The following is a 23,355-nucleotide window of genomic DNA, read 5'->3' on the forward strand; positions in this document are numbered from 1 at the left end:
CTTCCTCCCCGCGTCCCTCCCTCCGCCGCGGTACCTGCGCCGCGCGTCCACGTGAGCGCCACATCAGCGCCGCTCCGCGCCCTCAAAGTCAGCCAGCGGCCGCACGGGGGACAGCCGGCGGTCGCGCTCCCCCTTCCCTTCCCTGTTTCCTTCAGCCCCCGCTCCCCTCAGCGGCCTGGCCCGGCCCGGCCCGGGGCTCAGCCGGCCCCGGCTCGGGAAGATGCTGCAGTCGCTGGCGGGCAGCTCCTGCGTGCGGCTGGTGGAGCAGCACCGCTCCGCCTGGTGCTTCGCGCTGCTGGTGCTGGGCTACCTGCTCTACCTGGTGTTCGGCGCCGTGGTCTTCTCCTCGGTGGAGCTGCCCTACGAAGACCTGCTGCGCCAGGAGCTGGGCAAGCTGAAGCAGCGCTTCCTGGAGGAGCACGCCTGCCTCTCGGAGCAGCAGCTGGAGCAGTTCCTGATGCGGGTGCTGGAGGCCAGCAACTACGGCGTCTCGGTGCTCAGCAACGCCTCGGGAAACTGGAACTGGGACTTCACCTCCTCCCTCTTCTTCGCCAGCACCGTCCTCTCCACCACGGGTAAGGCAAAGGCGGTTCGCCCGCTGCCGGAGGCCTTCCGGGGAGGCCCGGACCCCCGAGGGCCCCGCGGCGGTGGCGGAGCCGGTGTGAGGCGGCCGGGGCCGGCGGCACGCGCGGGGCCGGGGGCACGGAGCGACCGCCGGCCGCGCGGCGCTGGGCGTGAGGGAGCTCTGGAGGCAGCCTACTTCCCAAACTCTCCTGTGCGACGGGCGCGTTTTGTTAGGATGCATCCCCCATGAGTGACCCCCCCGTGAATTCGGCGCCAAGAGCCAGGCTGCCAATTCCCCCACGCTGAAATCGTTGGCGGTTTCGAAAATCCGGCGAGATGCCCGGCTCTTTCTTTGAACTTTTAAATGCTGCTAGAGGTGACTCCTTTGCGTTCTCCTTTGGTGTTTTCTTTTCTGGCTGATTCTTTCCCGGAGGTGGGGGGATACACACACGCGGATGGACGGGGACGGACTGCTAACCCGGTTATAATGAAGTTAAATTTCATTTTCATGTTTTACTGTCAATTTCTATTGAATATTTGCATATAAGTGACTGAAAGATAATGCTTCCTTTCTTCCAGATAGCAGTTTGCATTGGTGTTTTGAAAAGCTCGAGGAAACGTTCCTCTGACCATAGTTTTTACAAGGACTTATTTTTACAGTAGTTACATTTTGCATACCATCATAGTGGAAAGCCTTCTAAAGGACAAGTGCAGGCATTTGTGCTGGGAGGCTGGGTTCTGGTGATTTGAATGCAGGTCACTGACACAAATAGGGGGGGCTTGTCAAATTAGAAGAGTTTTTAAAAAAATCACCCCAAAATTTGTCCAACCAGAGAGGACTTTGTATCTTGGCAGTACATTGATACTGCTATAAAGTATGCACTGTTTCTTTCTTTCTTTTGGTTTTTTTTTTTTGCTTCCTTGACCCCAAATTAGCACTCCTTCTTTTATGGGAAATTTAATCAGCTGATACTAACAGTGACATTTAATAATTTGCTTACCTGTTCATATGTTAGTACTTCCTGACTGATCTCAAACAGGCGATGCTTGTCCTATAAATAGTTGTCATTGAGTATATAGATTAGGGTTACAAGGAAGTTGTGTTTTTAAAAAGTAAAACAGGTTTGTGGGTGTCCCCAGGACACCTCACCTTCCCACTTCATAATTACTGGAGTTTGTAAGAAGAGAGAATGTGACACACTTAAAGAGTTTAATGCTTTCAGTGAATAAATTTGCGAGCATTAATCAACATATAGGAATACTGCTGATGAAAAAAGGATAGAACTGTGATAGTACTTCAGCACCCAATTTTTTTCTTTCTTTTTTCTTTTTCTTTCTGTAAAGCTATGAAGCACTTAAAACTTAAGGAGCTGAATTGACCTGCTTTTTTCCATTTCTAATCAGTTATACTGTTATGTACTATAAAATGTAAATTATTTTGTCCTAGAGCTATTTTTATATTCAAATAAGTTTTTTCTGTAGTGTAGTAACTCACATTAAAATAATTTTAAAAGGGTATTTAAAAAGGTCCTGCTTTTTTTTTTTTAATGACTCAGTCAAAAAATGTTCACAGTTGGAACAGTGGAGGTGGGTCTGAGTTGGTAACACCTTAACACTTCTGCTGATGCACAGCTACAGGATGTTTGGCTTCAGTAGTACAGCTCATGCAGGGATATCTCTTTCCCACTGCATGTCTGCTGAAGGGCAAGGCATAGCTTGGCCCTGCCTATTTAGCTGGCTTGATCATAGAGGCCTTGTCAGGGAAGAAGACTCAAGGTACCATTGTCCGAATGGAAAACTATTTTGAAAATGCCACTTACGTGGCATGTGTGCAGAAAACCCAGAGGTCTGACATGTATGAGGTGTGTTTTCATTATTTCTGTCAGCTTCATAGAGTTCATCCAGTCATCACTGATGTAACAGACCAGGCATCAAGTGGTGCTACTTCCTTCTGTGTCTGATAGTCCTTTTGACTTGGGCCCTTTTTAACCAAATCTGTCTGTTTCTTGTTTTATGCAGTGGCTTTCAGCTGTATTTAATCCCTATTTAATATAAAATAGAGTTTGTACGAGTAGACAAGTATCAATTCAGAGAAGTACAGTACCTCCAATGCTTGTTCAAATTCTCCCCAGAGCACAGGTGTTTCTGGGGAGGTGCATTTTTTTCCCCTCAGTTGACTCTGAACTTGTGCAAGAAATCTTTCAGGTCTCTTGAAATGGTCATTAAAAGGGACAACAAGCAGAAGAACCCGCCTGGCCACCTCAAACAGTTGTTCAGAAGTGTTTGAGCATTCAAAATATGCTGTATTGTTATGAAGTATACACCTGAAATGCCCTCCCTTTGCCAAGTACACTGAGGGAAAAACAGAAGAGAGATCCCTGCTACTGGTGATGCCAGCTGAGGGCTGTTTCTGTGTGTAATTGAAATTACAGGGAGCGCCTGGATGTTCCTTATGTTCAGCTGAGTGAATTTGTCTCTCATATGTAAATAAATGCACACCTACCCCTTGTACAGAGGACAAGGCTTCTTTCATAGCCTTTCAGTTTTCTATATAAAGCTTGTGGGGAAGTGTTTAAATTTAGCAACCCTGGCTTTTCTTCTTGTTCCCTCCCATCTTATTATAGTCTTTGGCTTCTTACTCACTAGAGAAAATCCTTGAACGAAATCATAAAGCCAGTTAAGAATTTAAAAAAAAAATCTTAAAGGAGATTGCAGAATAAGGCAAATTGCTGATTGAAAGCAATTAATATTGCTGTGCACATGGGCTGTCACAGGATTGTCACAAGCTGCCTGAAGGACAGGCAAGCAAAGGGCAGTGAAATGGACTGGTGGTGAGGCTTCAGCAGATTGTAGCAGTGACAGGCAGCAGGTTTCTCTTCTGACTTTATTCCTCCCTATGCAACTTAAGCAGTTGTGCGGAGTGCCATATGAGTGGTGTGTAAGGTGAAGCACTTTGGTCATTAATAATTGACAACCTAAATACTAAGAATATACAGTTGTGTGCATTTAAGTAGTGTCTGCCTTGGAAATTCCCTGTAATTAATACCTGACACACATCTGTGGTCTGCTTGTCTCAATGCTAGATGCCATCAAATCATTATGCTGAAGCAGTTCTTTCTGGTTGGCTTTGTTGTGGTGCCATCTGTACTAAAGTCTTTTATTTCTAACAATAAAAATGAGGTAATTTTTTGCAGTCACCCTTGCAGGTGGTGTTTTAACTTGTCTTGGCATGCTGTCAGTGTGTAATGTCTTATCCCATATTGGTACAATATGAGAATACTGCATTACACGAGTTGTAAGCAGAATGAAGCAACCAAAGAAATTGATACTGGTTATGTTGACAGATAAGAAAAGTACACTGACTTCTGCTTGTTGAAGGAAAATAGGTAAGGAAGGAAAGGAGCTGCCAATTTAGGAACTTGGGGCCTGTAATTTCATGTTTGTTTCTGGAAAGAGTCTTCTCAGTGCAAGTATATTCCATGGCATTTTATACAAACAGGCTGTCCAGCTTTTGAGTATTTTTGCCTTCATCTACAAGCCGTGCCACCTACAAGCGTGGCTGGAGATTTCATATAACATTTAGACACCAGAGGGATGCTGAGGAAGAGCTGCTTTGTATCCTTCTCTGCTGTGATAGGCTTGGCAAGATACCCATTAGAAGGAAGTGAGGATAGCCTTGTCCTGATTTAGAGATTTGCAGAGGAAAGGTGAGAAGTTGCCTCTTCTACAATGGCAACATGTGTTTTAAATGTTTTGATTGAGGTCAGCTGGCCTCTCATTTGGCAATAAGAGAGGGGAGGATTGTCCATATTTGACCACTTCTGAAGCCGTGACTTGGCTGTCTGCAAAGTGGTTTGTGAAAGCAGCATTTTCTCCATAATTCAGCCTGTACCAATCTCAGTGTTGGTGCTGAAGTTGGGTGTATTGTGCTGCATTCAGAGAAAGTCACCCAAGATCCACAATGAAATTTGGGTTTCTGCTCACTGGATTTTGAATGGAGTAAGGAGCAGTATTAATTCAGTAGTTGCAGATAAATGCTGACAGAGGCTGTTACTTTGAAAGTGCTTGGTTGAAGGGTGAGTAAAGATTCAATATGGCTTTCAGGGGAAATTTTGCATTTAGGTTATTTAATTGCCAAGCTGTATGAGGAGTTAATGCATCTATAATTTGATTTATAAAGGTATTCTCTATTAGAGCTGACTCTCATAAGCATTGCTACTGATGACTTGCAAGAGAAACTAAACTATGCAGGCTGTGAGGTTGTGACGTACTGCAAAAGAAAGTGCATTCTGTATGAAGAGACCGGGGAAAGAGAAGCCTGGCAGTCTGCAAGATTTTTCTCCATGTTCTTCTCACAAGTGCTTGATTTTCTTGCCTTCCTTCTCCCTCAAGGGAACAGGCCCCACATCCAGTGCATATTTAGTGTGCATTACAGATCTGAACAAATCCAAAGAAGATGGGTGAGTGCCCTGAAAGCATCACAATGGAGCATTACAAAGACATCATAAGATTTGTAGGCCCATACAGTAGAACCCTGAGGTGGAAGAAACTACTGGGATCTCTCAAACCTGTATAGAAAGATGTGAATAATAAATAAGAGGACAGTTTACAGAGGCTTTAGGGAAAACATGGTTTTCTGTCCCATGCTTGAATTCAATGTAAAATGCAATGTTATTTTTGCTGCTGTCAGAATATGTGGGCTGTGTCCCTGGTGATGCCTGTATTATCTCATTAATACACACCGAATAAGTGTGTTTCATAATTCATACCAAATGTCTGTCTAGAGACCTGACATAGGATTCTCTGTTGCCTCTTATCTGAAAATATACAAACTTGGTGATGGATTAAACTCAGATCTGTCTCACTGGTGGTCACCCCTGACTCCAGCAGAACACTGAAGCTTCATTGCGCTGTTGCTCTGACTGCAGCACTCATAGATTATTTAAATTGTTGCGATGAATTGCAGCTATTCTCCAGGATGAGGATGCCAAACTTTGGGAACTTTGTTTTTATTTTAAGAGTTGGTTGTTACTTGGAAATAAGATTGCAGGAAAAGGTAATTTGCTGGGGATGATCTCAGAAGCCAAGGGAGGTTGTGCTGTGCTCTTCAAACGAGCGGTTTTTATACAGGAGACATTCTAAGTGCAAAGGAAATCATGAGGTAGGTTGAGAAAGATGCGGGAGGAGAAGGATTACATTCAGTAAGCTATCTGTTTGGATCTGAAGCCTAGTGGTTGAAGCCTGCAGGGTTTTCTGGGACAGGGTAATCACAGCTACTGGCCCCAAGGCTGTTGGCCTCCAGATCAATAGTCCTGTAACCAGGCATCCTACCTCTTGCATTAAGTGGTATAAACACAAAGTCAGAGTCATTCTGTCTGCCTGTGTGTTTGCTTTCTTCTCAAGGGAAGTTCCTTCATTCTATACCCATGGAACAGTTCCAGATTTGCTGCTGTCATATTTTAGTCTGGCCCCAGGGTAAAGATGCTGTCTCCTGGGATGTGGGAGATTTCAGTTGAGTTCAGCTTAATGTTATTCTTAGTACAAGGATTTGAACTAGGGTTTTCTAGAACTCCTTAGGAAGGGGAGACAAAAAGACCACCATCTAGGGAAGTTGTGAAAGAAGTTGAGTATGTATGGAGTCATACTGAGAAACTACCTTGGATGCTTCTGGTATCTCTGCCTTACAACACAAAACCATGGGAGTGTTCAATTAAATAGTAAAAAAAAAAAAAAAAAAAAAAAAAAAAAAAAAAAAAAAAAAAAAAAAAAATCACATTTACAACCAGAAAGGAAGGGACTTGACGAGTTAAAAAACCCACACAAACTGAAAAAAAACCCCAACAACACAAAACCAAGCAAACCTACCAAACTACACAAATCAAAAATGTGTGGTGTGAATATCTTCAAAACCCCTGTATTTTGTCAAAATCCATGTTAATAAACATTTTTGAGAAAGGTATTAGGTTCTGGACTTCAGAACAGAAGGCACTCGGTTACCAGAGATGAGTAACAGAGATGAGGTACAGCCGACAGATTGGTCACATTATCTCTTGTATGCCCAGGACAAAGGTCTTGTTTTCTTCTACTGCAGTAAACAGTAGCAGAGAGGAAATCTGGGTTTCTCCCTGTCTTGTGTTCCAGGCAGGGTCGTAGCTCCTGGTTTCTCATGGGACTACAGCAATCAGCTAAGCCAAAAATCCTGCTTGTGCTTGCTGAAACAAAGGGTGTCAAGAGTTGCTCTAAACCAATATTTGGCCTTCTTTACAGGCCAGTGAGTAGTTAAAACCATCTCCTGACAGAAACTGGGGAAGCCATGGATTACCAAGACTGTATTATTGTATCACCAGCACTGCTGGCTGCTGATGGATGGAATGTCTTTCTTACAAACCCTGTCCTCACTTCTGTATCCTCCAGTTCCTCTTGCCTTGCTGAGTTCCTAATGATGAGGAGCCACCCTAGCAGCTCTCAGCAGGTGAAGGACTGCAACTGCTGCCTCTGTAGTCCTTCTGTGTTTGGCCGAGGGTCATTCCTCCTGTGCTGAAACACAAACAGTTAAAAGCAAGAGAGTAATCTCTCACAAAATTGCCTTTCATTAAACATTTTCTGTTTTTCAACCCTTTTGTAAAGCAGGAATTTGTATTACTATTCTACTGACATCTCCAAATCAAGTCCTAAGTTAAAAGGCATGTATACTTTCAGAGCAGGATTTCTAAAACTTAACCAAATCCTGCAGTTCCTGGCCATTACTTGGTAGAATTTTCACTTTTATCTGATATAATTTTAAAGGTCTTTTAAGCCTGTTGTTTCTCCTGTTTTCATTTATTTGTTGGTTGTTTTGGTTCTTTCTTTGGTTCTTTTGATATTTTAAAACTTGTTTCCCTTTGGCCCACTGCATCATCATTTTAATAATCTGTGGGATTTTTTAAATCGAGTAACATCATATCTATGGACTAATGCCTGTTTTAGTCACTGCTCCAGGTTAATTATAAAGTAGGTTATAAGCTACTAAATCATATGAAGACCAGACTATTTCTTGGCCTGTGAAGAAGTAGAAGTTTAGCATTTTGAGGAAAAATCAGAATTCCTATGAGAGTTCTGATGCCTTCAGGATTAAAGAACAGTAATAAAAAGTTTCTTGGGAATTGGCTGCTTAAATAGCTACTATCTCTCTGGGTCTGACCTCAGCTGCTTGAGAGTTAGGATATTTGTATGAAATTCAGCTGATGACCTACAGTAGTTACTGATGGTGACCCAGAAGATATAGGAGAAATGTACCAGTTGTCTTTTTCACGGAAGAGCCCTGCCTAAACCTTAAACAGATTGTTTCTTATGAGATCAAAATAGCAATGTGGTTCTGGTTAAGAGCAGGACTGAAAGGAATCAATGGAGCAAAGCTTTTCAAGTGGCTGTGCTTCATGAAAGTATCCAAGTGCCTCTTGGAAGAACATATGGATTTCCTTTCCCTTGGAAAGGAAAAGATACTCATTCATCTCTGAAAACAGAATGTACCAGCATCCTTTTAGGAAAAGCACATATGAATCCAAGTGGTATACCAGCTGTCATCAGACTCCAAATATTTACTAGCTGACGCTTCCTAAGTATTACCATGGTCTGTACTCTAAATTGATTCTGTGCCAGTCACTGTTGCCACTCAGCAGCTTTGGAAGTTATCACATCATCTTTGAGGAACCAGGGAAATGCCAGTTGCAGGCTGTGCTGGGAAACAGGTTTTGCCAGCAGAACAAGCTGGCCCAGTAGTCTTCCAGGTACCCTTTGCTTGTGTGTGAGAAGTTGAGTCTGTGCCCTCTGACAAAGTTGTGTGCTATTTAGTGCTAGAAACTTCACAGCAGAATTCCATCTTTGTCTTGCAAATTGTGAGTCCAGACTGTTATGATAACAGCAAGTAGAGGCTTTCTGCTGTCCTCTACTACAAACTGAAAACTTCTGGTGTAACCAGAATCTCTGCACAGAATGTTTTCAAGCGTAATTTAATATCATTGCAAATGCAGCTTTTAAGATCATTGGTACTATGGGAATGGGGCTTTGTCATACATTTTGCTCCTCATGCATTAGATGTCTGATATACCAAGTATTTTTTTCTGAATATGCTTAAAATAACTCAAAATTAAATGAAAAGGTTAAGATGTACCTCTGAATTTCATTCTATTTGTAGTATGAGTATGTCCTTCTGTGTCTTTCAGTGTTTTAAACATTGTTTAAATTGACTCAGCGGGATAACCTTAAATTCTTTAACAGTAGCTTCTTCACAGAAGGTTTCTAAGACTAGACATATAAGTTGGTTTCAGGTAAAAAAGAGACTGACCAGAATTAGATATTGAAATGATAAGGTTAAGACACATCATTGTTCATGGTTTTTTTTTTTTCTCCAATGAGCAGAATGAGAGATGAATCTAGTTATAGATGGCCCATCCCTGGAAATGTTTAGGGCCACATTTGGATGGGGCCCTGAGCAACCTGCTGTAATGAAAGGTGTCCTTCCCATGGCAAGGGGGGTTGGAGCAAGATCACTTTTAAGGTCCCTTCCAACCCAAACCATTCTATGAAATGCAAACTAAAACTATAATTATTTCCGAGTATGGGAAGATTTCTCAGCATTGAGAGGCAAAAGTAATCCTTCAGATAATCTCAAATGATGCAGCACTGACTGGAATGAGACTTAGGCATGATTTTATTTTGAAGTCTGTATTGAATTTTCTCTTATGTGACACTTGGTCTTCTACTTTTTTTGATATTTTAAAACTATGTGGCAGGCTATGAACACCTATTTTGCTCAGTCAAGCTTTTAAAATGTGATTGGCAGCCTCAGACATTGCAACATGTAGTACTAGTGCCAAAATCCAGAGGCAAGTTAGAGTAGGTGTCCTCTTTTGTTTACAATATAGTTTGAAAATGAGATGTTACTTCAGAGTCATCAAGTGCAAACACAAGGCAAAAATCTGATTTCACCTCTTCCCTGATAGGCTGAGACTCTACTGTATGTGGCTTTAAAGTGGAAAAATCCTCCTCGTGTTCAGAAAGTAGCAATATATCCAGAGATCTGCTAAAAATTAAATAGTTTGTATGTTTAACTCTTGGGGACTTCATTGTAGTAGTCCATACATCTCCCTCCACAGAAAGGGGAAAAGAGCCTAAAAAATTGATCATTGTACTTAAGATTAATATGGGAAGGCCTTGGAATCTCTACTTTGTATGATATTCAAAGTAGCTATTTTCCCAGCTGTATGCTGTGCAAGAATTGTGTAGACCTTTTCCATTGAAGCCTACAGCCTAAAGGAAATGAGAAAACTAAAGCAAACCAAAGAACTTCCATCTCTTGTAGAGTTTTGGAAGCTCTAGCTGTATGATTTGCTAATGGGGAATTAAATTTTAAACACTACACAGTGGCTGTTGTTACTTATTTATATATGTTATATAGGTTGATGGTTGGACTTGGTGATCTTGGAGAGTTTTTCTAACTTAACAGTTCGATGATCAGTGATTTCCATGGCTCTGTTCTGGTTAGTGTTGGGATGCTGACTGAGCAGTATAGTAAAAACAGACAGGGCTCAAAGAAGTATTATTGTTACTATTTGAAAATGCCAGCTACGGTAAACTCTAAGTGGTGCACAGAAATTAATGCAAAATGCTGTAAATCATTTGAGTGATTAGTACTTAGGAATTAATTTCTCTTATGTGAGAATTGTTTAATTTACCTCTGTGCATTTACACATCTGTTGAGAAATCCAGGACTCCAACCTGGCTCCTGGTCCACTGCTGCAACTCTGGTTGGGGGTATCCAAGGAACTGTGAACACTACAGAGTGCAACGCTGTGTGAATCAACAATTCACGCTGATAAGGAAAAAATCTAAATCCAAGACTAATCTCAGGCTTTAGATTTAGGCTGCAGTTTTTTATTATAGTTGTTGTGTATTTACATTCTGCCTACCTATAGTGGAAAGATAGATCTTTAATTTTCAGTTGTATCTTTTAGGGCAGCTCCGTGTAGTCAGTGAAGCCACCTGAATGTTCAGGTCAGGTTTTCTAGCTGCCACCTGAGAGTATTTTGTATGCTGCTTTGAGGAAAATGTCATTTATCCTAGGAGTTATTATTAGCCATGAATCTCAATCAAATCAAAAGATGGAATCTCTCTCAACATCTCAAACAGAAGTTTGAGCTCCTGGTTTTAGCCTTACACCATGTCCTTAGATGTCACGAGGAAGATGGTGATAATCTTTCACATTTCTGAATAATGTTTTATCAGTGGATCTCGAAGCATGTGCATGCTAGAAGCTGCTTTGCTGATTAGTGCTCTGCTGTTATGTTCTGCATCTTGAGAAATCACAGTGACATTTCTGTATGTATTTTGCTAAAGGATAAGGTAAGACAAAGGAAAAACAATAGTGAAAGACCACATATGAGCCATTAGTATGGTCAAGAATAGGAACCTCTGTGTTTTATCTTGCAGTTTTCCATTTCTGCTGCTAGGCTGTGTTTCCATACAGTAAGCTGATTCCCATCCTGTGGAGGCATTTCAGCAGATTTTTATTTTCTTGCATTTGATGTTCTTTTTTCTTTTCCTTTATTAATAGTTTTTCTGCTCAGTAATATTAGAGGAAATCACAGCTACTTGAATAGAGTGTTACAGAAGCCACATCAAAGTCTGCAATGCACATTTCTGTATCTTTACTTCAGTGGAGAATCCAGAAATATTGCCTCTCCCTTCTAGGGAATCGTTCAGTATCGTACTATGTGTAGAAAACACACTACACAGCAGATAATGCCACCCACGTAACTGATCAAATGCCTGAGTAGCCTTTGTGAGAAGGTGGGAGCATTTTCTCTGCTTTAGCATGCTGGATGCCTCTCTTTACCTAGCAAAGAGTTTGCTCAGGGTGCTGTAAAACAAAATGGGCTGAGCCTACCTAACAGCTTTGCCGGTGGTAGGAAGATGTCTTGGATCCCTGATTTTCATCCTAGGGTCCAGCCCTGTGCTAGGTCTGTTGCCAACAGGACCACAACAGTAGGCCAAGTCACTTTATCAGACTGGAAGAAACATATTCCCTTCCTGCTGGATTAGTTTGCTCTGGGTTGCTATATTTGAGCAAATTGCCACCAATACAAGAGGGGGCAGAGCCAACAGCAACATTTTTCCTAGCAGTTACTCTGGGATTAGTTAGGCATTTAATGTAGCTACATGGCAGAAGCACAGAAAGAATCAAAAAAGAACAGCCAAATATAAGATATAAGAAAAGAGCTGGTAATCTGAGAAAGTGTTTCCTGTACTGATAACGTATCAGACAATTGCTGGCTGTCCCTTGTCAAGGAGCGTTATTTCACACAGGATTAAAATATCAGCTAGCAAAGCTGAAAGAATTTTAACTGGACTCCTTTTTTGTTAATTCAGATGCCATCATTAAAATATTTCTCTTTGGTGTATTTCAGGTCCACATATCTTCAGGGGAACTTCATTTTTTCCTGCTGGGTAACTACTGTTATGTGGTAAATTGCATTGTCTTTGGAGTTAGTAAGGAAGTAATGCAGTCATACCCTTGTACCCAATTTACAAATTCTTATCATTGACAATTACGAGAAACTTGATGCATTCATAGGACCAGACACTTGTAAAGAAATCTGTCCCTTGTAAAGATGTGTTAACTATCAATTTATTCATTGCTGCTCAGGCTCTTCAGTGCTAGGCCTTTCTTTTGGAATTACCAATAATTTTACATTACCCTCCCCTTTTTGCTGAGGTCTGAGAGATGCCATGTACAGCATACTGATTTCCTTACACAGTCACAGGTTGTGTCAGTCCAACCTTTTCCATGTTGGTCACTGTTTGCAAATGCAAGTGCTGGCAGAAGGGTGCTGAACATGAGCCTTCAGCATGGATGGTGGCTAAGAATTTCTGATATCTGTGCTACCTTACTGGATTTAAGGAAATGGGTCTCAACATCTTTGGTCAGTGTTTATGGTCTTTGACTAACTTTGTGAGTCCAGAGTTGTGTTTGGGCAACTGGAGTATTTTTTGATGAATTGTCATACTTTTTGTCATACTCAATTTAATGTTGCCTGCTTTCATTATATGCACGCCTATCTTATTCTGGCCCTTAGAGGTTAGAATTACGGATTTCTACATATATAGGAAAGCCATTCTATAGTTGTAAGAATTTTTGGAATCATCAACTATCCCGCCAAGAGAAATTTTTGTAGCAAAGTGAAGTGCATTGTTTTAAAACAAATTGTCATTAGTCTAAACAGACAATACAGATTTTGAAAACCAGAGTGTTTAAGTTGCTCTGTCTGTGTCTTTACATTGCTGGCTATATGTCTTGTGTATGTAGTTCACCTTTCTAAATGCTACATTCCTGTTTATTTCTAAATAACTTCTAGATAAGCAGAAACTTTTACATTTTATCTGCTTGTGAACATAAATAGTATGTGCAACCATTGTTCTTTTCCTTTCCCCTTTTTTAGTGATAGGCCATACAGCTGTGATTATCCCGTTTGTCCTTATTCCAGTGTAACTAATCAAGCTTATGTTTCCCACTATTATTGTTTGCTATGAGGGATGTCTTAAACATGTGAGTAATTGAATAGGACTAGTGTATCTATAAAATCTGTATATGGTTCAGTAAACTAGTTCTCACAACAGCTGAAGTATTTCCCCATTGAGTTTTGCAAATTTGTGTTCTATTTTGAACTAGAAATGGTGAATATATTCAGCTAGACTGTATTCAGATGTGAGAGTATCATCAAGCATCATATTTAGGACTGTGATTTAGAGTTTTGAATAAGCCATCTCATCTAAAAGTATCTCACTTTGGTCCTTATGTAAATATTGTCCTGTAATTTATCTTTATTATTCCAGATGGAACGTGCTTGCATGAAAGTGGGGTGTGATGAACTTCAGTTCTGTGTGGTTTTGTTAGTTGCTTTAGTGATTTTTTCCTATTTGTGTTAAATTGTTTTGCTTCTGTTTGGCTTTATGTGTTGTTAAAATCTTCATGTTTCTGAGAAATAGCTATTGAAACAGAAGATAGTAATAGGATTTATCCACATTCAAATACATTATGGTGACTGACTGACATATATGAAATATTGAAATATCTTACAAAAAGAGGCAAGGACTATGTGTCTTTCTCTGCCAGACAAGGGAGTTGATGCTTGTAATTTCCCTGAGTTCCAGATGTCAAATCAATAACAAGATTAGAAGTAAATATTCCTATTCCCCTGCTGCATCTAGTAGATAACACTTACTTCTACATGAGGTTGCATTTTAATGCAAAGATGCTGCTTACAGATTCGATTTTAACTCTACAGCGTGAAATGGCCTAATTTTTTAATGTTGTGTGATAATTCCTTACTGCCCACAATACAAGTTCCCTTCACTGTTTTCATGCTCTGTAATTTCTGATGGTGCAATAAAGCAATCTTTGTTTCTAAGTGGAGGTGGAAAGCCTACTAATTTGCAGCTGGTTGTTTCTTTTTATTTCCAGATGGTAGGAAGAAAAACCGTGGATCATTTCAGTGCAAGAGATTAAGTTTGCAAGACTAGATAGGTATTCTTCAGTAACTGGATATGTGATTAAAACACTGCAGTAAGTGCCACTGCAACACATTCAAAGCTTTTGACACATCCCAGGGTGCATTTGGGATGGTAACAGGTGTGAATTATAAATTTTTAGAAATCTCTTTTCTAGTGAACTGTACCCGGCTTCAAGCAGAGCACTACAGTGCACAGGTGCTGGGTTCAGCAGTAGCACCTGGCGCATCCCTCTGGTACACCGTGCATACGCAAGGTCTTTCAAGTGGTAGAAAGCTGAAGTAATTGATAGAACTGGAAAATTAGAGGGGCTGTGGAAGGACAAAGTTGCAGCATGGAATGAATCAGTGGTTCCAGACCTTTTCTTTAAAAAGAAAGATCCATCTTCTATCACTCTCTTCAGAAAGTGTGTGTCCTCTGAGCTTCACAGCCAGTTAGATGCTAAATATGTCTTAGCTGCTAAAAGGAATTTTCCATAGGTGCAGACTTCAGGAATTACAGATAAAATCTGGATGTGTGAAATCTATTGTGTAAGATATATCACTTCTATGCTGCAGTTAAAGTGAAATTCCTCAACATGTGTTTTTACTGAATCAACATGAGAAATGAGAAGATCAATATCATGGACAAGCTACTGGCTAAGTCTAATCAATAATGACATTTTCTCTCTGCAAAACATTGTCCATATTAAGGTTTTTTCCCTACTTTGAAAAAAAGTAGGGAACCTCAGGAAGGTGAACCTCAGGAAGTGTGGCCACAGGTCTCTTGACAGAGAGCAGCAGGTACAACCTTCTCAGGATTTCTCCTGGGGAAAGTCTGTGAGAAAGCTCATACAAAGAAGAAAACAATTCTTATCCCTACTTGCTGCATCTGTTGTTCGACACATGTGGAATGTGTTATGGAGATTCTTTACCAAAAGTGATTTGTTAATTGGACTCTGGTGATAGTTGTTTGGATTGTTTGACTAGTTTGGTCAAAGCTGTGTTGTGACTGTCTGGTAAGGGTCGTGGGGTTTGCTTTAGTAGGATAGAGTATAGTTTTAGTATAGTATGTAGTATAATATAGTACAGCTTAATAAAGCAATTGCTCCAGCCTTCTGAAATCATTGGGAGTCATTGCATGTTATTCCCTGGCTGCGGGTTGCTGTGCTACAATACGGAAGAACTGTAAAAAGGCTTGCACCTGGTTTCAGCTGGGATAGAGTTTATTTTCTTCTTAGTAGCTGGTACAGTGCTCTGTTCTGTATTGCCTGTGAGAATAAGGTTGATAACACACTGAAAGCTTAATTGCTGCTCAGTAGTGCTTACTCCAAGTCAAGGACTTTTCCGTTTCCCATGATCTGCCAGGGAGCAGGTGCACAAGAAGCTGTGAGGGCTCATGGCCAGGGCACCTGCCCTAAACTGTCCAAAGGGATATTCCATACCACAGAACATCATGCCCAGTGTATGCACTGGGGAAAGTTGGCTGAAAGAGGCCAACTGCACCTATGGAAAATTCCTTTTAGCAGCTAAGACATATTGCTACTTGGTGATGGCATGGACATCAGCCAGCAGGTGATGAGCAATTGTGCATGCTTCTTTTCTCTGTCTTGACTTTTATTCCTTTCATTCTCCATATCATTATTATAATAATTATTACTGTATTTGGCTTTGTTTCAGTTGCTAAAATTTATTATCTCAACCCATAAGTTTTACTTTTTATTCCTAATTCTCCTCCCCACCATGAGGGAGAAGGGAGCAAAGAGCTGTATGGTACTTAGTTGCCACCTGGGATTAAACCACAACAACCTCTTTCAATACCTTGAAGTTGGTATTGAAGTTCTTAGGAAGGTTTTTTAAGAACTTGTTTCTTTGATTGCTTGTTAGTCTTGGTGATCAGTGGCTTTAAAAATCCATTATTATGGCAATGCTACTGCACACACATTACTGAACATTTCAGTGCAAAAAGCTCATCTTGTTTTCTAGTGTTTCAGAGGACTACAAATTAGACTTTTCTAATAAAGCTCACTCACATTTCTCTTTTAGGAAATTTAAGTTTCTGAGAATTAGATAGTTTGTTCTATTAGGACACGTTAATAATTAAGTAAGTCTGTTGGAGCCCCTACTTTGATAACAGATTTTTGACCATCTGTTGCCTAGCAGGCAAGTAAACTAATAAAAGAATAATTGGAATTTTCCTGGCTGAATTCTCAGAGGAGCCCTCAGGAAGTCTCACCTTGCTTTTGACCTGTTGGTTGAGTTTTATTCAACAGACTTTTGTAATTTTTACTTCTTTCTCAATTGGAAAATGAATCTGAGATAACAGAAAATAATTGCTGAAACAAGAGTTTGTTTGTTTATGCTAAATTTTTGCTAGAGTCAGATCTAAAGATGTGATGTTTGTGTTTTGGATAGGTATTTCTAAAAATGTGCTGTTATTGAGAGTTCTGTGGGGGAAAAATAGCCTGACACCAGATGGATCCTGGTTGGATGGCAGCTAAACGCTTGTAGGATCTAAAATCCAGGATGACAGTAAGAGGAACCAATTTCCAGTATAAAGACTTGGAGCTTTAAAGAAAAAGTTATGTTAGCTTAAAAAAAACCCCAAAAAACAACTGCAAACCCAAATGGCAAACGCAGAAATTCATGCATACCTCTTGACTGTCCTCTGTGATAGAAGTAAGGCCTGAATGCTTTGGCGCAGAGTTTTAGCAGACCTCTGTCTGCCGAAGTCACTCACATTTAGTCCTCCTGCCCTGGACCACTGTGGAGCACACAGAGGACAGGAAATCTTTAATGACACATCCAGAAAACATGACTGAAATGGTGAGGGCACTGTGGGAGTATGGGACCAGCCCACACTGACTGCATGGCAGACTGGAAGTTTAGCATGTCCCGACAAAGAGGAGTTTCTCAACAGGCAGTCTTGATAGGAGTCATGTAGCTGAAAGGCAGAGTTTGAAAAAAATCTTCTCTTGCAGGGAAAATGGGAAAGCTTTGCCTGCTGTCTGAGTGCCTGGAGAGCACAAGCTCTTCCTGCAGAGAACATGTTCCTGCAGGGAACAGGCATATTTACTAGCCCTGGAATGGTAAATGTGTCTTACCTGGAGCCCTGTCTCACACATGGTAGGCATCTTTCTGGTGGTAAGGAATGTGTGTTTTCATGCAGGCTCTACTGGATGGGTGTAACAGTTCCCCTGGATTGCTAATACCTGTTTTGATCATACGTAATGTATCCAGGCAGGATGAGCAAGGCCCGGTGTTGGGTGGTGGCAGGAAAGAGTGCTGTCATTTTCCAGTTAAAGTTACTGTCTTTTGATCTGTGTTTCCCTCTGATACTTTTGTTGAGAAGAGATAATAGTGCACCAAAAACTCCTAATAATCATCTCAGATGTGGGGGGCAGATACTGATTTCTGATGTACTTAATCTTGTCTGCATTTGGTTCCTGTGCAGTGGAATTCATCTGCTCTTGTGCTGCTCTGGTAACAAGTACTTCCTTTTACACATCCCCCACATCTTAACTGCTGAAATGGGAATCACTTCATCATTAGCATCACTGCTGTAGGGTTGTGATGTTTTTCACTTGCTTGCTGTGGGCAAATACTGTCTAAAACAGCAGTGAGTGTAAATGGACAAAATGATACTGCTTGCTGCATTTGCAATTCCCATCAGGCTGTAGGTGTGTGTGGCGGTGTGAGAGAGACATGGATGGTCTTTCTGATGACAGAAAAGGAGAATTAGGAGATACTAGCATTTGTTTGGTTTGGCTCAGAGTTGTATTTAGTTTCCCTTCAATTAATAGAGCGTCCTTGTCCATTATCAAGTGACCTGGGGTTCAGGTAGCCTTACAGACCTTTAATACTGTTGTTGTTCATCTTACTGAGCTATGATGAAAATTCAGAAACAATAAGTGAAAGTCTTTCCTCTCAAAAATCTGGAGCCCATCAGGGAAGTATGGGGAGCTGTGAAATTAAGCCTGTCTGGCACAGCTCTGCTGTGGAATACCAGTGGATGAGCTGATGCTGGGGAAGGACTGAATTCAACTTCACATTTTGAAGACAGCTGAAGTCTGCCTATTTCTTGGCCCTTTGCTTGGGTTCAGATCAAGAGTGCATTACAGATCATTTCGACTTCCTGCTTTGGTTCACACTTGGGGAACAGTTTTGGAGCATGTAGACTGGACTTCTTTCTAATTAAACAACCTGAAGCAGTAAAGAGTACCTCAGCTTTTAGTGGACTTGCAGTCTTTGTGAACAGAGTAGAGCAAATCTAAAGTAAACCCTGGCTTCCCTAAATATAGTCTTGCATTTAGGTACATGCTACCAAGTATTCTACACTGTGCACCAACTTATTGTGCTATAATACTAATGTAAACAAGATGACCATGCAATTTTTTTTTCCTTTTTTTTTTTTTTTCCTGTGGCATACTATGCATTCCATTGGTCAAAGTAATTGATTTTGGGCAGGAATTGGCAGATATCTGATCTCTTAAGTAATATGATCAAATACTACTTTTTTCATGACATTCAGATATAAGATCTAAGCTCCTATTGCAACCAAAATATTTTCATGTTTTAAAGTTTTGCTCACAAGCCTAACACAAAACCATTTTCTTTATTGTGGCATCTTGCAGTTTCTCCTGCTGCCTTGCTCGTATGTGAAGAGTATCAAAAATGATCATGTTTTGAATGGTAAATTACATCTATAAATATGTAGTGTCCAGGAATCCTCCTGCACTGTCTGCAGATTTTCTCTTGCTGATTGAAATGACAGCATGTAGCTCTCTAGAAGAATGTAAATAGTCTTACAATAGCAAAAAAGATACAGGGCTTGTTGTAAATAAATGGTTCAGTAATTTTTCTCTAAATGTGTCTTACCTGGAGCCCTGTCTCACACATGGTAGGCATCTTTCTGGTGGTAAGGAATGTGTGTTTTCATGCAGGCTCTACTGGATGGGTGTAACAGTTCCCCTGGATTGCTAATACCTGTTTTGATCATACGTAATGTATCCAGGCAGGATGAGCAAGGCCCGGTGTTGGGTGGTGGCAGGAAAGAGTGCTGTCATTTTCCAGTTAAAGTTACTGTCTTTTGATCTGTGTTTCCCTCTGATACTTTTGTTGAGAAGAGATAATAGTGCACCAAAAACTCCTAATAATCATCTCAGATGTGGGGGGCAGATACTGATTTCTGATGTACTTAATCTTGTCTGCATTTGGTTCCTGTGCAGTGGATTCCATCTGAAATTCCATAAAAAATTAGTAGATACATAATGTATGGCTTTATTCTGGTCATACTCATTTGAAAAGACTTAAAGCACTTTCAGTTTTCATTGCATAATTAATGGGGGCAGGTGAGCCAGCAGCACACACAGATGGCAGAGAGGGCTGATGTTGTCCTGGGCCGCACCAGGAGTGCTGCCAGCAGACTGAGGGACATAATCCTTCCCCTCTACTCAGCACTAGTGAGGCCACTCCTGAAGGGCTGGCTCCAGTTCTGCATCCCCCAGTGCAAAATAAACCATGGAGCTACTGGAGAGTCCATCCAAGAGCTACTAAGGAATGAAGGGACTGGAGCATCTCTCCTGTGAGGGTTGGGAGAGACTGGGACTGCTGAGCCTGGAGAAGAGAGGTTTTGTGGGGAGCTCACCAGTGCATATGAATACCTGAAAGAGTAGTAGGTTAGGGAGTGATATTGCAGGTGGCATATGGATGCTGCTGTGTTGCACACTGCCCCTGTCAGATCATTCTTTTCCACATCTCCATTCATGTTCACTGACTGGCTAGTATTTTTTTTTACTTAAGCTGGCCATTTTGAGGGCAAGGAAATACTTTCATTCTGCTTTGGTAGCACAATAAGTATTAAATAAACCAAATTATTACAGGATACATAAAATACTTTCACATTAGTTTTAATTTAGTTGTAAATATTTATATGTTAAATTCTGTGGGCTTACTACATTTATTTAAAAATCATATATACTCAAATTATTTGCTAGATTTTTGTGTGGGTGATTATTTTCCACTAGAAGTGCCACTCTGTTCAAAGGTCCCAGTCAATGAGAGCCTTTGTTGTAGGGCTCCCCAGGAAGTCAGAGGTGGGATGGGCTTATTTCAGGAAAGCTTTTCAGACAACTAAGAACATACTCAGTAGGAAATTGGAAGCATTACTAGTTTTGCTTCCAGCATAGTATTTTGGATTTTTTAAAATTATTGCTGATCACCATGATTTCTGAATGAGGATATGTTGCATGTCCATATGCAGTAAACCCATTTTCACACCAGTTATTTAAGCTGATGCAAAACGTATAAGAACAGGAAGTGAATATCAGTGGTTTGCTAGCAGTGGTACAAATCCACATGAAGTTTAAACAATACCAAACATAAGACTGTAGAGCAAGCTGTTCTTCATAAAAATATGAATAAAGTGTGAAAGTATCCCTTGTCCTCATACAAACATTTTCCCCAGTTTGATTCATTAGCATCCCCCTTTGCCAACATCTGTGGATGCAATTTCTTTGAAATTTCTGCAGGTGAAATATAGCTTCTTGTGCAGGAACAGACAAAGCAGATTTTGAATGCCTTGCAAGATAAAAATGTTCTGACATACAGCTTTTCTGGTAGAAATTGTTTTTGAAACTGGCTTTGACCATAGAAGCAAATATGCCCATGCCTTGTTTCTTTGGTTCAGATATTTCTGACAGTCAGCCAAGTTGGTCATACGAGTATTTATTTAGTATTTATTACTAAACTGACTGTGTTAAAAGCCATTTCAGCTTTTCTTGGTGCAGCAGGTGACATTTGTAAATTGATTATATGGACATGGTCCTTTCCATGGTCCAAACCTAGCTGCAGGACATGGACTCTGAGGAATTAGCAGTCTTTGGCTTTGATAACTAGTGGCAGCAGAGAGCAACCTCAGAAGGAATTAAAACCACATAACCACATAGGAGATGCATGTAAATCAGTGTATTGGAATCTCTTTGGAGTTTTGGTTGCTTGGTTTGTACTTTTGGAAGAAGTGCCTTGACTCTAGAAATTGGCAAAACAAAACAATTCTATTCTGAGAAGTGATTAGGTGAGATATTGCTGTGAAGAAGATATAATCTTCATGGTTACATTAATTTGAATATTGTTTTACTACTTTTATTCTAGCGAGGTTTGAGGGGTATGATATTATTGAAGAGAACTGGATCAGCACCATACTAAATCACCTCAGTTTGAAGTCTAAATCACTTCTAAATCATGTTTACTTGTGCTGTGTGAGAATGAACCTAATGACTCTTTCTTCAGTGGCAAAACTGGTTTAGGAGGTTTCTGCCACACCCTTCATCATGGCTCCAATTGTGCCAGTGCAAGTCTTTGATGGCTGCATAGTAAGCTTTTATTAGTGAAATTGACTAGGTTTCAAACAAATCTCATCCTCCCCTCCCCTTTCTTCTCCTCTCCTCTCCTCTGATTATTTCATCAATTTTGGTTTACCACACCTCTTCCTCTTCCCTCTTCTAATGCACACAAAATCAGTTTTATTAACTGAGGAGATAGCAAAATGTAATTTCCAAATGGATTTCCTCTGCTTAAAAATGCCTGTCACAGTGGAATTTTCCCTCCTTATTTCTGCAATATAGTGTGGCTAATTTCAGCCTGGCTAGAAATCCAAGTTCTCCGATTTGTTTAGGAAAACGGTGTTAGGGAACTTTTCGAAAGTGTTTCCACTTTGGTAGCACAATAAGTTTAAAAATGAAATACATCTTTCTTGATAAAACTAGGTTTCAACTGTGCTATTACAGGGAAAAGCATAGCAGTAACCAAGATGATTTCTCTTACTGCACAGATCTACCATCACCTGACATTTCCTTTTCATCTTGGAAGATAATTGACTGGTTATGAAGATGTATTTCACTGTTAAACACAGTGGAAAATGTCAAAGGCTTATAAAATGAAAGTCTAGAAATTATGTAAATATTATCATTGACCATCTTCATCATACTCCAGTGAGTCATGTTATGCTTGGGATGAATTAAAGATTTTTGCATAACTCAGAAATACATAGTACATGATGCACTTAATTTATTGGGGTGTTTTGAGATTATGAGCTGACTTAAAGGTCTGACTGCTCTTCAAGGACACTGAGTCAGACCAGCAAAGGGATGAGCACACTTGCTGTGTTATGCTGCGTGGTGTGATTCTGCCATTGGGGAGGACACTGGATGTGCTGAACATAAGCTTCTCTGTGCCCTGAGAATCTCAGGGTGCTGCACAGGGCTGGTAGTGTTGCAACAGGTCACCTGGGGCCAGAGGGGGCTGTGGCTTGACAAAACCTGTCTTAGAAGGAATAAGACTAAACTAAACCTCTAAATTATGAATAGGCAGTGGAAGAGAGAGGCAGTGCTGCAGTCTGGTACACACCTGCCAGGCTTCATTCCCATGACCTGCGAAAGGCTGGCTGGGGGAAGCTTTCTGAGGGCTGTAGCAGTTGTGTTTGCCTGTTACTTGCCTCACTTGATGTCAGATCCATCTCCACCATTCAAACATCCACCCTTTGGGGCATCATCTGGGGATTTGTGTGGAAGTCTAGGCTGGGTTATTACAAAACAGAACCATAGCACCTCTGTGCTCTGGCACTAAATGCTCATTTCGGGGTCCTGAAAGACCTGTAACGCCACCACTGCCTCTTAAGACAGAGAAGAGCTCATTAATGAGCTACAGGAGAGACTGAACTATAAAGAGACAAAGCAGCGATGATACACAACTGCTTAGATTGGTCAAAGCAGTGTCTGAGAAGGATGAAAGGGAAAAACACCCACTGCCAACAAGTGCCGAGCTAACAGAGGACGGAAGAGTGTGAAATGCTCAAAGGCAATGCTGGGTTTGACACAGGCTGTTATGAATTGGACACTGTTGGAAGCTACCTAGAGACTCTGGAAAACAGAGTCTGATGGTGTATATAAAAATGGAGGGAGAAAATACATCTTACCTGGACTATCATGGCCATTTCTATGTATTTACCTACAGAGTGATGTAACGGGAGCAATTAATCACAGCTAAGACAGAAGACAAAATAACTGAAAGAGGAACATGCACAAGAGGGATACAGCATACTGAGAAGTGTAGAAAAGTCATGACTGAGCCTTTTTAGAAAGATGTAAGAGCAGAAGACTAACTTGAAATACAGCAAGAGGAAAATTTTTTATTGAACATATCATTGATGTGTATAACTCAGCACCAAAGTAATTGGAAAAATAAACATTTTGTATGTATGTTTTCACTT

General features: G+C 40.7%; 1 protein-coding gene across 1 annotated transcript in view; it reads left to right on the plus strand.

The window, feature by feature from the left end:
* Positions 1-120: 120 nt before the first annotated feature.
* KCNK1 (potassium two pore domain channel subfamily K member 1) overlaps positions 121-23,355 on the plus strand; it is a 30,917-nt gene continuing 7,682 nt past the window's right edge. Inside the window, exon 1 of the mRNA XM_041414165.1 lies at positions 121-575. Within this exon, the coding sequence (XP_041270099.1) occupies positions 221-575 (355 nt within the window). The 5' untranslated portion in view covers positions 121-220. The remainder of the gene's footprint in view (positions 576-23,355) is intronic.

The sequence above is a fragment of the Onychostruthus taczanowskii genome, unplaced genomic scaffold (genome assembly GCF_017590055.1).
Source record: "Onychostruthus taczanowskii isolate IOZ18803 unplaced genomic scaffold, ASM1759005v1 scaffold104, whole genome shotgun sequence".
In the NCBI taxonomy this organism is placed as follows: Eukaryota; Metazoa; Chordata; class Aves; order Passeriformes; family Passeridae; genus Onychostruthus; species Onychostruthus taczanowskii.